At 41.1% G+C, this 15,831-nt stretch overlaps 1 protein-coding gene across 1 annotated transcript in view; it reads left to right on the top strand.

The window, feature by feature from the left end:
* The first annotated feature begins 2,227 nt into the window (after nt 1-2,227).
* YAF2 (YY1 associated factor 2) overlaps nt 2,228-15,831 on the top strand; it is a 28,168-nt gene continuing 14,564 nt past the window's right edge. The window contains exons 1-2 of the mRNA XM_054399567.1: nt 2,228-2,253; nt 2,431-2,556. Coding sequence (XP_054255542.1) covers nt 2,228-2,253; nt 2,431-2,556 — 152 coding nt within the window. The remainder of the gene's footprint in view (nt 2,254-2,430; nt 2,557-15,831) is intronic.

Genomic DNA, 15,831 nt, shown 5'->3' with positions numbered 1-15,831 from the left:
GCGGAAAAGGGCACAAGGAGACAGGTTTCTTCACTGCTTCCTGTCTAGAGATTTCTACGTAGTGTGGGGTTCAAGCACAGATGAATCATCTCATGTAATTCTGTAATTTTTAAAAGCTGGATGTTCAGTTCTGGACTACTGGTGCAAAGCTCTCTTTATAGTCAGTGGAGAGAAATGGTCCCCATAGGTGAGAAAATTGTATGCCTGTCTTAGCACCAGATCAATCACCTTCAGCAGGAGCTTTTTTCTCCCCACTGGGGGTTAGGTCTAGGCACTTAGCTCATGTAGATCTCTAAGCAAATACAGAGACGAACCCAGGCCAGCTGTCTGTGCCTGATGTGGCCTGACCTCAGCTGTGCAATCTATACATTTTATCCATAATTTACAAAAGGCTTTATGACATGCATAGGGAAGGAAATATCAATAAAGGAAAATGCAAGGCAAACTTGATAAAAAACAAAGCAAGGAAAATTACAGTACTGGAAATATGTGAATGCAGTAGGAAATTAAAATAAATGGACAACCAGAAGTAGGAAATATTATATTGTTTTCCAATTGCTGCTGTACAGGATTGCTAAAGAGACACAGAGAACTCTAAATCTTGTAAAAGTATATTTACTTAGGTGTAAATATCCTACTAACGGGTCTTTTTTTTCTTCCCTAAGATCACATCAAGCACTTAGTATTTCCCGTTTCTTTGTCATCTAGCAGTATTCGACTTTTTTTTTTTTGACAGCTTTGCCTTCGGAATCAGAGTTCCTCCACTGCTCAGTTGCTAAATTTTCAAAGATGACTACATCCTCAGTTACGCTTTTTCATACACTTCGATAAACGTCCCCTCGGGTATATTTTGGCTTTGAAATCGTCATTTCCTGACAAAACGCAGCAAACCCGTCTTTGACCACTACACGATGCTGACCAGTATCACCTCATTGTCTGCCCGTGTCTACCTGGGTCTAACTGCCGTCTTTTGTTATGTACTTAGGACATGTGCTCTTTGTTCTGTTTGCACAGCATCTCGCAAAATGGCATCCTAGCCTGTAATTTGGGCTCCTGTGCGCTAAAATAATACAGGTAATAAACACCACTGCTTCGTTTAATGTTGCTGTCTTGCCTGTGAACCTCGTTCTCCTTGTACGCTTTTAAGCGGAAAAAGCACCACACATGGGCAATAGGTAACACCACTGTTGGGTTTGTATCATTACCCATCATGTTCTCCACCCGCCTCAGGGTAACAGGCTGGTGCAGACCAACGTTTCCAAGCAGAACATTGTGATTAGCTTCTATGCCTGTTCCTTTCTTACTGTAATGCACGGCCTGGAGCAATTTATTTGGGAAGGAGAACACGGCAATCTTGACGCTATTGCAAGCAATACCCTGTGATACAAAAAAACAGTTTTCCAAGGGAAAGCCGTGCAGGCCAGTTGAATCGTCCGAACTCCCGGTCAGCCCGTTCTGCCCAGAACCACCTCACGCCACCCCACCGGAGAGGGCCCCTCCGCCGGTTCCGCAGCTCTACCATCGCCGCTCGGCGGCCCCTTCGGCCGGGCTGTGCCGGCTGAGGGCTACGCAGCGAAGCCACCAGCTCCTCGAGGCCCTCCGACGGCCGCGGCCTCCGGCACGGGCCCGAAACGTCGGAGCAGCTCCTCCCCGCCAGGCCCCCCTCACCACAACCCCGGCTCCCTCGGTCGCCCAGCCCGCACGGCCTACCCCGGCGCCGCCGCGACAAACGGAAGGCCGCCATGCCTCTGGGCAGCCCGCCCCCCGGCGGGACAATGGCCGCGGGGCGCCCGCACGCCAGTCAGTGCCAGGGACGCCCCCAGGACACCGGCCCCTGGGCCCCGCCCGTCACCACCTCAGGTCTGGGCCCGCCGCCACGCCGCGGCACCCCTTGCCCCGCCTCTCCCCTCCCCTCCCGCCGCCCCCAGCAGCCCCCGCGGCGCCCCGGCCCCGCCGCCCCGGCTCGCAGCGCCCGAGCCACCGGCGGTTGCGAACCTGCCGCCGTGCGCGGCCCGGCGGGTGCCGCGGCCTGCGGGCGGCCGCTGGTTGGCGCCGGGGGGACACGTGAGGGAGGAGGGGGCAGCGGCGGCAGGAGTTTCCCCGACAGCTGGAGGTTGCGGAGGCAGCTCCTCCTCCCCAGGTCCCCGTGAGAGCCAAGAGACCCCCTGTGCTCCTCCTTATTGACAAACACACAAAGGGCCGCGCCGGGGACGCGTCTGGAGCCGGCATGGGAGACAAGAAGAGCCCAACCAGGTAAGGGCAGCGGCGGCCTCCTGCTTTCCCCAGGCCCTCTCGGTGGCGGCCGAGTGCGCGGAGCCGGCGGCGATGGCGGCCGGCGGGGCGCCCCCGGGAGGGAGGTGGCGGCGTCGGCGGCGTCGTCGTGAGGGCGTCGCGCCCGGTGTTGCCCCTGGCGCGCGTGTGTCTCCGCAGGCCGAAGCGGCAGCCGAAACCCTCCTCGGACGAGGGCTACTGGGACTGCAGCGTCTGCACCTTCCGCAACAGCGCCGAGGCCTTCAAGTGCATGATGTGCGACGTGAGGAAGGGCACCTCCACACGGTGGGTCGCCGGCGGCGGCTGAGGGGGAAGCGGGGGTGGGGCGGGGTGGGGAGAGCTGTTAGGTGGCTGCCCGCCACCCCGGGCAGTGAGGGAGAGCGGCTGTGATAGGAATCAGGTCACGTTTACCGAGGAGCCCCAGCCCGGGGCTCCCCGGTAAACGTGACACAAGCCGGGGAGCGGTGCGCCGGCGTGTGTGAAAACAGAAATAATAAATACCAGGAAGGGCATAATTGCCTGACCAGCCTGACCCCGAGGAGGCAGTGCCTCTGGCAGGAAGAGCAGCAGTCCCCTGGGATGTTTGGGTTTAATGTTTGTATTTGGGTTTGTTGTTATTTTTTTCCTTTTAAATTCTTTTTATGAGTTTAACTTTGCTTCATAAATACTCCCCGGTTTAAAGTTATTATTGTAGTGCGCTTTTCATCACAGAGCATCACTGTGCAGGTTTCCGGGGGTGTGGGGTTGGGTAATGACCCTTCCCTGTTTAGGGAGGAATTGTTGGGTAGTTGAATTGCGCCGCGTGGAAGTGCCGCCCTGCGTCTCTGTGACTTCCCGGGAGGACCTTTTCTCAAGTGCACGCGTCGGAAAACTCGTGGTGGATTACCTGTTTCCTGCATCTGTCAGTATTTTTCACTATTGTGGCCTAAATGTGTGTGCTTGGGGAATGGAGGCTTTTAAAAACCATCAGGAGTGCTCTTGAAGCTGTTGCATGTTAACCGAAGAGAAAATTGGTTATGATTCCTTTGTTAACGTTTATCGTATCTATGGATTAATTCTGTCAGTAAGCGAAGTTTAAGTGGCAATAAAAGTTGCAATCCTATCAAAAACAGCTATTGCATTCTAGGTGTCAGTTAAGGTAGTGCTGAATATGGATTGCATTAAATGTTACATTTTGAAATTGTGAGTGCAATGTTGCATCCAATTACTTGACAGAAAAGATTAATCTTTATTTCTAGAGTTGATTTCCTGGACTTTGAAAACTGGATGAATGTTGAAAGAAATTCTCACAACTTCAGTTTTGAATATGAGTTGATTATATTGAATTTTTTTTTTGTTAAATCAAGGAAATCAGTGAGGTAAATACACTGGAAAGGAGTTGCATGTCGTGTTTAACTGTGGTTTCCAGTTATAACAATGGCATTGTGTTTCTATCACTGATAGGTGTTTACAGATTGGCAATATTCAACAAAATCATACTGTTGAAACAATTAATGCAAAAATCTTTAAAACAGCTCAAATGAAGCCTCTTAAGCCCTGAGTCAACTTGATAGGCCCAATTTTAAAGTCAGTTTAATACTATGTTTTGTTGCAGTGGAAGCTCAATTGGATAAAATCGCTAAAACATGAAAACTCCCCAACAAAACAAAAAGAATGTGGAAAAAATAGACTACTGAAAAAAACACTATTGCTTTCTTTCCCCCCCCTTGAATATTTCATAATTTTTTTTAAAATATTCTGGCAGCAAAATGTCTTTTTGTTGTTGTTGTTGTTTTGTTTCCATTTTCTCCCCCACAGTGATGTGGCATGCAGAGCTTTAGTTGATACATTGATTTTTGTTTCTCTGCTTAAACTATGAAGCAGAGCGTAGCTGAATAGGTTTATGGGTTTCGTTTTCCCATAAGGTTTAGGTGGGCTGCATTTTCACATGTTTGTGAATTCCAGGATTTACATGTGGCATGAGATAAATGCAGGTTGGGGTTTTAGGCCCCAGTTCTGAAATTAGATTTTGAGCTAGTAAGTATACCTTTGTGTCGAGGGAGAGAATCATTAGGGTGCCAAGGATACACAAAAGGCCATTTGGGTGGATTTTCTTTTTTTTTTCTTTTTTTTTTTTTTTTTTTTAAACAGAGCTCGAGTCGAAGAGGCCAAACTGGGGCCTTGTTAAAACATAGCGGCTACTGCATATACAACAAAATGTTGCTCATCAGTGTTGGTCAGAATGACAATACTTTGGTATTTGATGGTACTGAGTGCATTTTTCATTTATATTTTCAGTCTTACATTTTTGAAGCTTTATGGTAGATTAAGTTGATGTTTCAGCACAATTCATACCATGCTATGATTCTTCAAAATTTCCAATCTTCTTTACTGATGTGCATTAATTCAGAGAAATCTGTATTTTTTTGTGGTGGACAGTTTAATGTCCTGCTTCTCCATGTTACAGTTCACTAAGTGCATCCAGATTTGCAGAAGAAAAAGCAGGTAATCATAGAAAAGCTTAATGATTTTGAAGGCCACCGTAAATTAGGTGCAGTTGATTAAACCAGTTTTACTTTTTTATACTAATCGAGTACTATTAATTAATTTCACAGAAATGTTTTCAGGTGCAGGATAGGTTTTGTGTGTGTCTTCACTGTGGAATAATTTCTTCTTTCTAAAAGAATTTTCTTTCATGCCAGAGGCTAGACATGGGTTATCATCTTTAACAACTGGTGGTGGGATTTTTAAGATTACTGGAAATAATTCTTATGACTTCTTGATTATATTTTAATATATTTCTAGATTGAATTTTCAAAATTAAAGCAGATTGGACCATGAAATTAAATTAACTTTGTGCATGCAGTATCACTGTAAATGGTTACACTGGCCAGTGCTTGGATGGGAGATGTCCAAGAGAAGTCCTAGATGCTGCACAAAGTGGTATAGCTGATTCCCATTTTCTTTGTGTTAGTACTAAAGGAGTGTCCCAATGTGGTGCTGGTTAGATGTGCCAGGAGTCAGATGTAAAACTAAGAACCTATATGCCAGTTGGAAACCCGTTTACTGTAGAACACTAATTTGGTAATGTCACTGAGGATCTAAGTGCTCTCTCTACACACAGCTGTCTGTCTTACTTTCTAAACTAAATTGTTCCGTATTGTGGCTTGGGTACTGAGAAGTTACTGTGTTCCTCTTGATAGTAACTGTACTGAATCTAGTAATTTTCTATATGTGACCTTTAAAACACTCAATCTTTCTAGATGAAAGATGTTGTATAAATGTAAGGAACTTAGGGCTGTAATCATTCTTCACTTGGACAAATCCCCTGCTGAAGTTTATTAGGGACATGAGTAAAGAATGTTGAATGGAACCTGTGTGTAGAGGGAACTGGTAACAGACTCTATGTTTAGGTTGCCTAATAGTTCCCATTATAAAGAAATGGCATGATCTCTTCAAGAAGCTTTGTGAAAGCCATTGAAGTTTGGCAAGAGCAGAAGTCCTTGCAGTAAAGAAGTGGCTTGATCTCCTTGCCCTGTGAAATTGTTTAAGTTCTGTTGAGATGTAAACACTTGAAAAATCATCATTCCCCCTCTGTCAATCTTTTTATACAGAAAAGTAATTGATGGAACAGTGAAGAAGCCCGGACCAGCAATACTGTAAAAGGATCAGTGGCAATGATACTGTGCTGAAAACCCAGAAGGGAATTATTTGGCTCCTGGAGAGGTTATAGTGGGGTTGCTGAATTTGGTCTGACTCTCACAATTACTGCTTTGCCGAAAGAAAGTTGTCTCTGTGGGTACACTGCCATTTCTTCTATTTTCTTCTTTCTGCTCCTTGTGACACTATCTGAATCAAGAGTACATTGGTACTGACTGACCTTTAAGAACTGGGCTGGGACCTTGGACAGACCTTACTGCAGCAAGTAATTGCTCCCTGTTTGTCCTTCAGTAGGTGTTTGGGTTTTGTTTCTTTTGTTCTTGCCATCTAACACACTTAGTCGTTGTAATTTAGGCACGTAAAGCTGAAAATTAACAGTTCCAGTTTTCTGGGAAGAAGTACACGAGAGGACTGGCATTCTCTCCAAAGGGATGTATGTTTGCTACTCTGTCTTCTAGGAGGCTGCCTTACTGCTCCATCACCTCTCTGCACCATCTTCCTCAGATCACATTAACATTCTTGTTTTTGGTTAGTGACAGCATCCAGATTTAAAATTAGCTGTCACTTTGCCTTTTTTTTTTAATGTTTAGTCTTTATGTATGTGCATTGTGAGCTGGTCTCTAGTTGCAGGATCCCATTCTTTTTTCCATGATATGACAAACCACTTTTCCATTCGTTGTGAAGGATGAGCATCCAGGGGAGTGTGGTGGGAGCTACAGAAGGAACTGCAGATTTGGCTGCTTAAGCTTTGAAATGCTTCGCATGATAGTTAGCGGCTGTTACTGTGGCCACCACAGTAAATAAAGGAAAAAAGAGGATAGGGATATGTGATCAATTTCCCCTTTACAAAGTGGATTTTTAAATTAGGAAATAGGGTAGAATTCCAAAGGGTATTTTCACCAATAGTATTCTCTGAGCAGTTGTACAAACATGTAACTGATTTTGCTTGTTATAGTTCTATTAAATTTTATTTTTTAAGAACTACTTTTATTGCTTGCTTTGAATTCACTAAAAACTTAATCTTGCCTCTGAATTTATGAGACTGTGAACACTATTCAAACCCAAAGTATTTTTCTTTAGGCAAGAGGAAAGAAGAGGGGAGAAAAAGGAGGTAAAGCAGGTACAAGTGACTTCTGTAAAGTGGTTTGGGTTTGGTTTGGGTTTTGTTTTTGTTAAGATATTCCTCTCTGATACACATCTTGAGTGAGCTTCTGTAACCAATACCATTTACATAAAATGGCTAGAACAAGAAAGTAATTTCAAGTCAGGAGGAATTTTTGTGGATTTGGGATCTATACCTCTTAACATCATGTGCTGCTGCAGTAGACATGTGTATAACCAGCTGAAGAGGGGCATGGCTTCTGTGTCCTATGCTCTATTGATCTCCATTACTGAATCATTCCTTTTCTCCCAGCCTGAGGTACGAAAAGCAACTTTAAATCATACCAGACAGAAGAGTCTGAAGTATAATGAACTAGGTTGTCGCCATCTCTATGTGTTTGCTTAATATTTGGTCTGTGCTCTTTGAATGTGCTTAAGAGTGTGGTCATTCAGTAAGTGCATGTATTTGTAAGTTTGTCTGACAATATTCTAAACACAAGATAGAGGTCTTTACTTGAAGCTGTCATGAGTTTGTTTTATGCTTTGAGAAGCATAAATAAAATGTTTATTTTTTTAATTTGGATATCAAGGTCATTTTTCTTCAGAAAATATGTGCAGTTTGTTTAGTCATGCACCATCTGGATGTTTATAAGCACAAATCAGATACATTTAAGCAAATCTGGTATTTGTATTTCTGTTGAAATGCAGTGCTGCTCAGGACAGAGATTTGGTACTTGTCTTGTGCATCTAGTTTAACATGTCTGTTTTGCAACAGCTTGTTAAAGACTCTGTCTTCTGCCTTCCAGTGTGCAGCTTATGTGTGCGCACGTGCGCATGCGTGTCAGGGGAAGGTTGTGAAGGAGAAAAAGAGGAAGAACCGCCTGTCATGCTGATTTTACAGATACGTGCCTAGCTCAAGCTCAACAGACTGAAGAGCTGTTCATAACTTGTGGTAGTTTGAAGAAGGAAATATTTGTAGGAATAAAGTGAGTGGAAAAGTCACATGTAATCCGTATTTTACCAAGCTGTGTGTTACAAGTTTTATGTTCAATATTAAAATAGTTCTCTTCTGCTCTGTAGATAGACGTAAAGTATTCTAGTCATTCCGGAGTGAGTCTTACTTTGCAAGAGTTTTAAAAAGGAACCTTCAGAATTGTTTAGGAATTTATTTAGGAATTATTTTCACTGGAAAATGTAGTGAAAGTTGGAAATTTTGTACACATCAGCTTCAGTGAGATTTTTCCATACATAATGAAGTAATTTTTACTGATTGGCGTGGTTCTGTTATTAACAGATGCTGGTGAGAGGCATAGCTTGTGTGTGGGCAATAAGAAAATGCAGTGAGCAGCCTATCAAAAGATGAAGCTCAGAATTTAGAAAGACAAGATAGAGTAGCTGGTTTTGAGTTTTGTTTCATTATTGTGTTTTGTTTTGGTTAGGTTTTTTTAATGTTAATTCTGTTGTTAAGTCTTTGTAGTTGTGAACTTGACAAGATACTTGAACTCATGATTCTAGACAGCTCATGGAAAAAAATGTGCTGGCTTAAGACCTGGTAGGACTTCGATGATTGAATTAAGCTTGCATGCTTCTTTTTACATCACATTGTAAATAGTAGTTATATCAGCAGTAATCTTTGGCCAAAACTTTAGGTAGCTGTCATTGTGACTTGGCTTTCTATGTGTATATACCTTAGGTAATTGAAGAACAAAGATGGAGCAGAAAGAAACCTCCTGCTTTTTCTATAAACTTTCTCTCTTCTCTTGCTGTCATAACTAATGGTATCCAAGATGCTGAACAGGAAGAAAAACTATTTAGCCCTCTGTTTCTAAGATCTCAGATCTGATCATGGGTTTAGGAGATACAGGCACTGCAGGGTTAGAGGTAGGTTCTCCCAGTTAAGAATGGCTTGTTCAGCTGCATTGTTCCAAAGCCAAGCAAAATACATTAGCGTTTGTTTTCCACAGTTACTAAGGTAGTAAAAGCTTTGAATACATTTGACTTCATTATAGGAATGGTTCAAGGGAGGTTAATGTGTCTCATTTGGCTTTTCCGTATTACACGAGGAACTCAAGATGGAAAAGATCTTCTAGTGAGTTAGATCCTCTCCCGTATTGAAAGAGGATCAGTGAATCTGGGCAACTTAGGCTGACAAGTCTTCAGTGAAGGAGACTAGCCCCTTTAGACAGTTTATTTATGATGCTTTTAACCCTTGATGTTTTTCCAGATATAGAATCAAAATCATTAAGGTTGGAAAAGACCTCTAAGATCATCAAGTCCAACCATCAGCCCAACAGCACCATGACCCCTAAACTGTGTCACTTTCTGTTGGGTAAGATAAGCTGATTTATATTTTCCCTGTCCCCAGTGGATTGCCCACTATATTTGTAGTTCTTCGGCTGCTAGATTATGGTTTCCATGTTTACCCATTTCTTCTCTCTTGAATCTTTCTTACAGAAACAGAATTTCAGTAGCCCTTTCTTATATGTGACTGTTTTCTTCAGTTTATATAATAATTGTTATTCTTTATTCTTCAATTGACACACCTGTTTCTTACAGCAGTAGCTCAGAGTGATGACACCTTCATCAGAGTAATTGCTAATGTACTGGGACTGTAGGCCTTTCCAGAATCCTGCTAAATTCTGATATTGGTACTTTCCTCAACAATTTTTTTTTTTTTTTTACATTTTGTGCAATAATATCATGATGTTGGCTGTGTCAGCTCTGTGCCTTTGTGATCTACTTGATCCAGTATAGTTTGGTGTCCTTTGTGTCCCATGGTTGCTTAAGCAGTGCTTTTTTTTCCATTCATGGGCCCTGTGGTGCTTTATACCATCTCCCCTGGATTTCATCTTAATGTACTATGATCTTGGCAGGTAATTCTCACCACCTTTCAGCTTGGTGATATTTGCTTGTTCTAGTCTTTACTCCTTTGTCCAAAGCATGATTATTAAATAGTATACCTGTAGAACATCACTGTAAGTGGTAATCTACATCTACAGCTGATGGTTGAGAATTATTAAAACCAGCCAAACAATAAACCCTAATTTTGAACTTAGTTCTGGACAGATTTGTTCCAGTCATGTCTGGCTTGAGTGGGAGAATGTATTTTTGATTGTTGTACAAATTAAGACATGGCATGTGTATGGCTTTTCTCCGGGTCACTAGGACCATTAAAGAGACCTGTGTCAAGCGGATTGGCTTTATCTTTTAATGTTCCCAACTGTTAAATACTTCTAATGTATTTCTGAAATTTGATTTTGGCTGAATCATCTACTTTGTGCATTTTTACTTACCCAACTTGTGATGTCTCTCTTTTTTTCCTCTTCTCCTGCAGTACTTGATGACTTCTTCCATATTCCTGTAGCGCTCTAAACAATTTCTTTCTGAGGATGAATTTCATTAGATACTTTTGACTGCCCTATATAACATTCAGTAGCCAGATCTGTTTCTTATTCTAACTGGTACTTGTATCCCCTTGTTTAATTTGTTTATATGGAATTAGACCTTTGTGTAGAAGCTGAAGCAAGGATGCCTTTATGCCATATTTCCATGTCCAATAGACTTCTTTCTTTCTATTTCCATGATTAAGTACTTTCCTTTGGGGCATAAAGTAGTGTGTGTTTCATTGTGTTCAATTTCACTTTGTTAGTGGTAGTGCCACCAGTAGTATTCCTACTCAGTGCCTCTTTTCTAGAGAAAATTATTGGTTGTCCTGGACTATAAAATACTGGGATTAGAATAAACACCTACAATGAGATTAAGTATGTTAACAGAGAAGTCTAGCTGGTGAGAATGAAGCTCTTTGTATCACTGTGGAGTGATGAGAACTAGCTTTTTCTGCCCCTTGACTTTTTTTAACAGTTTTTCCTTTGTTGTTGTGACAGCCCACTATGCCTGTTCCTGTTTAAGACTTGATAGAAGTGTCTGTACCTTTCATCTTGAAAGTCAGGTTACGACAGTGTGCATTGCAGGAAAATTTTCTCAGTATCAGATGTTGTCTTGCTGTATTGGCTGGTACAGTCAGCTACAAAATACTTTCAAAGTAGGCTAGTGGAACAAAATCTAAAGTGTTCATTTTCTAATGCTTTCGTACAGTAGCTTATCCTAGTTTAAGTAGGACATAGAGATTCTAAGGATTGCCTTATTTTCTCTGAAATGCATTTGGCTGGTATGTGGTATGTTGATATAGAGCAGGCTTGAACTTGGAGAGTTCATCTGCAGAATGTTGCTGGTAGGCTTTTGGCTGGCAGACTTTTCATCAGAAGTCAGACAAGAGATGACCTTGATGTCTGCTACAAGTTTTTCTACTTTTCTTAGGAGTTGGGGGGTGGGGAGGAAATGAGCAGGTTTTCCCATTCTAACTTACTAGAAGTTTGGGACTTACCTTTGCTTTTCATTGATGCTTGAATACACTTTATCTGAACTCTGCAGTTCAAGTGACAGGGCTTGGTAGAAAAAAATGTGCAAATGGTTAGAGGGCTTAAAATTTATTTAAAAAACAGTTTCTAACTAAAAGATGAAAAAGTTTGACACATTCAGTAAAAGGAAAGCTATTCCTTACAGATATCATTGAATTCTGTGATTAGGATCATGTGCTAGAAGTTCTCCTTCTCTACACTGCTCTTGTGAGACCTGACCTAGAGTACTATGTCCAGTTCTGGAGCCCCTATTACAAGAAACGTGGACACGCTGGAACGTGTCCACCACGGGGATGAGCACAGGCTGAGAAACTTGGGGTTGTTCAGTTTGGAGAAGGCAAGGCTCTGAGGAAACCTTATTGTGGCCTTCCAGTATCTTAAGGGGGCCTACAAGAAAGCTGGTGAGGGACTTCTTAAGATGCTAGATAGTGATAGGACTAGGGGGAATGGATCCAAACTGGAGGAGAGTAGATGCAGATTAGATTTTAGGAAGAGGTTCTTTACCATGAGGGTGGTGAGACACTGGAACAGGTTGCCAAGGGAGGTGGTTGGAAGCCCTGTCCCTGGAAGTTTTTAAGGCCAGGCTGGATATTTGGTTCTGGGCAACCTGATATAGTGGAAAGTGTCTCTGCCCATGGCAGGGGGGTTGGAACTAGATGATCCTTGAGGTCCCTTCCAACCCTGACTGATTCTATGATTCTAAGTTTTCTAATTATGAAGAAGATGAGGGCTGATAGTTACATGGTATCTTTTTCTGTTAATTAACATACATCTTTTCTGAAGAGCATTATGGAGACTTTCAGGGAAAGTGTGTAGTCATTTCTCCTACCAAAGTTAGATATCGTTGTGGGGCTGGCTCTGAATGGAAGAAGTTTCTAGAATGCTGCAACCTTCTAGGAAGATCACACTTGCAGTACAGAGCAAATAAGATAGATCAGAAGCAACCTCCTACCTGTCTGGTCACAAAACTTGCTGTGCCAAGTGTTCACATTGTTTATGTGCAGCAGTAACTGTGCTGCTGCATCAGTATGAACCTCATGTTTTGCGTGTGTTTTTTTGCTTAGGTTCAAGAAGCACCACGGTTTCCACAGGAAGGGGACAGAGGAACAACCTGGAGGATCCAATCCTTTGTAGGATTGGAAGTTGGGAAAGGTCACTTCCCCATGAATCCTAAGGATCTAGGGGTCTAAAAGACTAGCCTTCTCTGCAGACTCCCAAATAACTGCCTCCTCAGGGGCTATTGTTAAGGAAATTGAGCTTCTTGAGCCCTGCTTATGTGTAGCACATTGTCATCTAGGAAGCACGAGTTGGTATCACTATCTTTCTCAAAAATGATATTTTCAATACAGCTATCACACTGAGTATCAGTGAACCACAGTTTGTGGCCTACAGGGAACAGTTTCTGACAACTGTGTCCAAGAGGTTGAAGCCTTCAAACTGGTGGTTGAAACACCTATATCTGGTAACTGCTGAAAAAACTCAGTGAAGATGAATTTGGGCTTTCTGAAGGTCCTGATACAGATATTTCTTCTCAGGACAGACTGTTGTGCAGTGTTACCAGGTGTCTTCAGGAGACTTACTGGCCTCATCTGTTAAATGTCATCTGGAAAATAGGGCAATCCCTTTAAGGGAATGATTAAATAGGGACACTGCCTCAAGGGGTAGTTTTCTGCACATTTATACAGGGACTGATAAAACCATATGGGTCTTGTAAGTCTGTTCTAATTGAATCAGCTTTTATTGAAAGGCATAATTGCTAGAAATGCACTGAATAGGTGAATTTCAAGTAAATGATACATGCTGCAAACCAGCTAGGAATATGAAAGCACTGGAAGCCAGAGCTGTCTAAAAGGTGGAATTCAAATATACATATAGGATATGTAGAGATTTTGTTGTTACTCTGTAATATGCATATAGTTTTATGTTATGTTTCCCCTTACCACTAGCTCAGTTTGCACTGTCATAATTCTTCAGTTGTATTATTTGTAGAGGCAATGTAATGTACTGTTAACACCCTAGGATGTGACAGCAGTGATGGTAATGAAAAAAATAATTTGTTGAAGATGCATTTAATCATGAACTGCTTCAGTGTAGAAATAAAGACTAGTTTCTCACAAGATGGCTTTATGTGGTGATTAGTGTGAGCGTATTCATGTGACATGGCAAGCTAAACATAGTTTAATCTGATAGTTTTGATTCTATGAACAGCTTAATATAGTACTGATGACTGAGGGAGGGTGAGCTGATCTGTGTCAGAATCCAAAGACTGCTTTTCCTGCTAGCAACTATTGTACTTGATTGACAAGAACTGGTAATAAGAAATATTTTTTTTTTGTTTTTCATGTGACTTAAACTGCTTAAAACCAAGAGTGACATCATTACAGGAACTGCTAGCCTTTGTGTAGACCAGAGTTTGCAAGATATAATTTGTTAATGTTTGCAATACTACTTAGTATAAACAATGTTCCTGATGATTGTTTGTTTTAAATAATATCACTAATGTGCTTATGCAGAATGAGTAATTCCCCCCCATTCCTCCCCCCTCTTCTCTTTTTGATCTTAGGAGGGAGTTTGTGGTCTGATTGTGCTTGATCACAAAAATCAGCAATGGTAATAGAATAAATGTTTGTGCTGTGTTTTTAGTGGAGATGATAAAGAAGTTTCCTTTTTCTTGGGATAGTGTTTCCTTGGTATTTTGTCAGAACCTAGAAGCTCATGCTGCACAAAGAGCTTGTGGAGTGAATGTCATAGTCCATTAAAACAGAAATGTGATTTTTAAAATGTAAATTTTGCTTATGTATCAATTCTAGGAAAATAAAATAAATACTAAATAAATTCTAAGCTAGTTGAAAAAATTGCCTGATGGAATAAAATGAAGTCTGAAAACATTGTAGCTACTAATCTGCAAATATGTGGAAGGATATATTAAAAACTGTTGTGTGCTTTGTATATATAAATGTGTGACAATTATTTGAGGAATGAGTGTTTTGATTTAACAAAAATAGTCCTCTGCTACTGAAGTTTGAAAAAATATTTAATGCTTTAAATGTTTAATATCAAACTAGCCCTTGAAAAACTCATTGCCTTTTTAAGGCATGAAGAAAAATCAGTAAAATAGATGGGGAAATTGATAGGGTAAAGACGAGGAATTTTTCCCTTGGCTTATGTACAGACAGATTGCACATACTTGCACCTTAACAATACAGATTTGTGCATAAAATGGAACGAATGGCCTGAAAAGTAAGACTTAAACTTTTACCTTCTCACTTGAAGTTTAATAGGATTCTGCCATTTACTATGCATCAAACTGTGGACTGTCTGCTTTATTACATAAGGACAGTAACTGCAGTGACCTAACAAATGTGTGCGTATCTGGGGTCTGTTGGTTTCTTTCCATATCATAACGAACTTATGTGACAATTTCTCAATTCTCAGAAAATCCTTCTGTGCATTTGTAAACCATGATAACAAGATTATAATGTTAAATTTTATTCAATTTATTTTATTTACAGCCATCAATACTATTTAAATGCCTATATAAATATAGGCCTCAGACTTCCAATATTTCTCATGGATTCCTAGTCTTAACAAAAACACTAACAATTGCTTTGAAGTTAAGCTCTTAGCGGCAGAAGTCAACTCAAAACATGAACGCTTCGGATAGCTGAGTACATGTTTAATTTTTTCTTCTGCTTAGGTGAAGTTGCTTACATTTGCTATTACTGAAGCCAGTTACAGTGAGAGGGAGAAGAGGCGCTCGGGAAGGGGCATAGATGCAGAAATCATTAGCATTGTTGTAACCTGCTTTGCAGGAAGACTTCTGAAAAAGAGAGATGTGCCTGAGGAAGTAGGAATGTTAATTACTTGATGCTTATCAGGTAGCTCTTTATCAGTATATGAAGGTTGGGGAAGGGATATAACCGTCTTAAAAATAATTGTGTAGTGGCTGGGAGGAAAGTTATTTTCTTCTTAGTAACTTCTGCTTCAAGGTACTGTGTTACTTGTTGCAGAAACTGAATTTGAAAAATATTTCATTCTGGAGCCATTCAGACCTGTTGTCTATATCATAGAAAAGTCACATTTCAAAGCTGCTGATTGTAACCTGTCATATGATCTTCAGAGTTTGGTTCTATTACCAAGTTACAGGTAAAAATTTGCGTAACTACTGACTTTTTGAAAACACACAGGAAATGTATCATACAATAATATTACTACAATATTAAACAATATCTGTGCCCTGTAGAAGTTACTGAAATAAATGCTGCTAAGAATTGCTCAAAACATTCATACCGTAGTGAAGATGTTCTAATAATATGTTACAGGAGTGATCTTTCACTTAGAAAACCTTCTACTTAAACCCACTTTTTCATATGCTTCTTTTTGTCTGTTTAAAAAGCTGTTG

The sequence above is a fragment of the Indicator indicator genome, chromosome 3 (genome assembly GCF_027791375.1).
Source record: "Indicator indicator isolate 239-I01 chromosome 3, UM_Iind_1.1, whole genome shotgun sequence".
NCBI classification, from domain to species: domain Eukaryota; kingdom Metazoa; phylum Chordata; class Aves; order Piciformes; family Indicatoridae; genus Indicator; species Indicator indicator.
The sequence above is the reverse complement of the archived record's forward strand: the minus strand, read 5'-3'. Positions and strand labels throughout refer to the sequence as shown.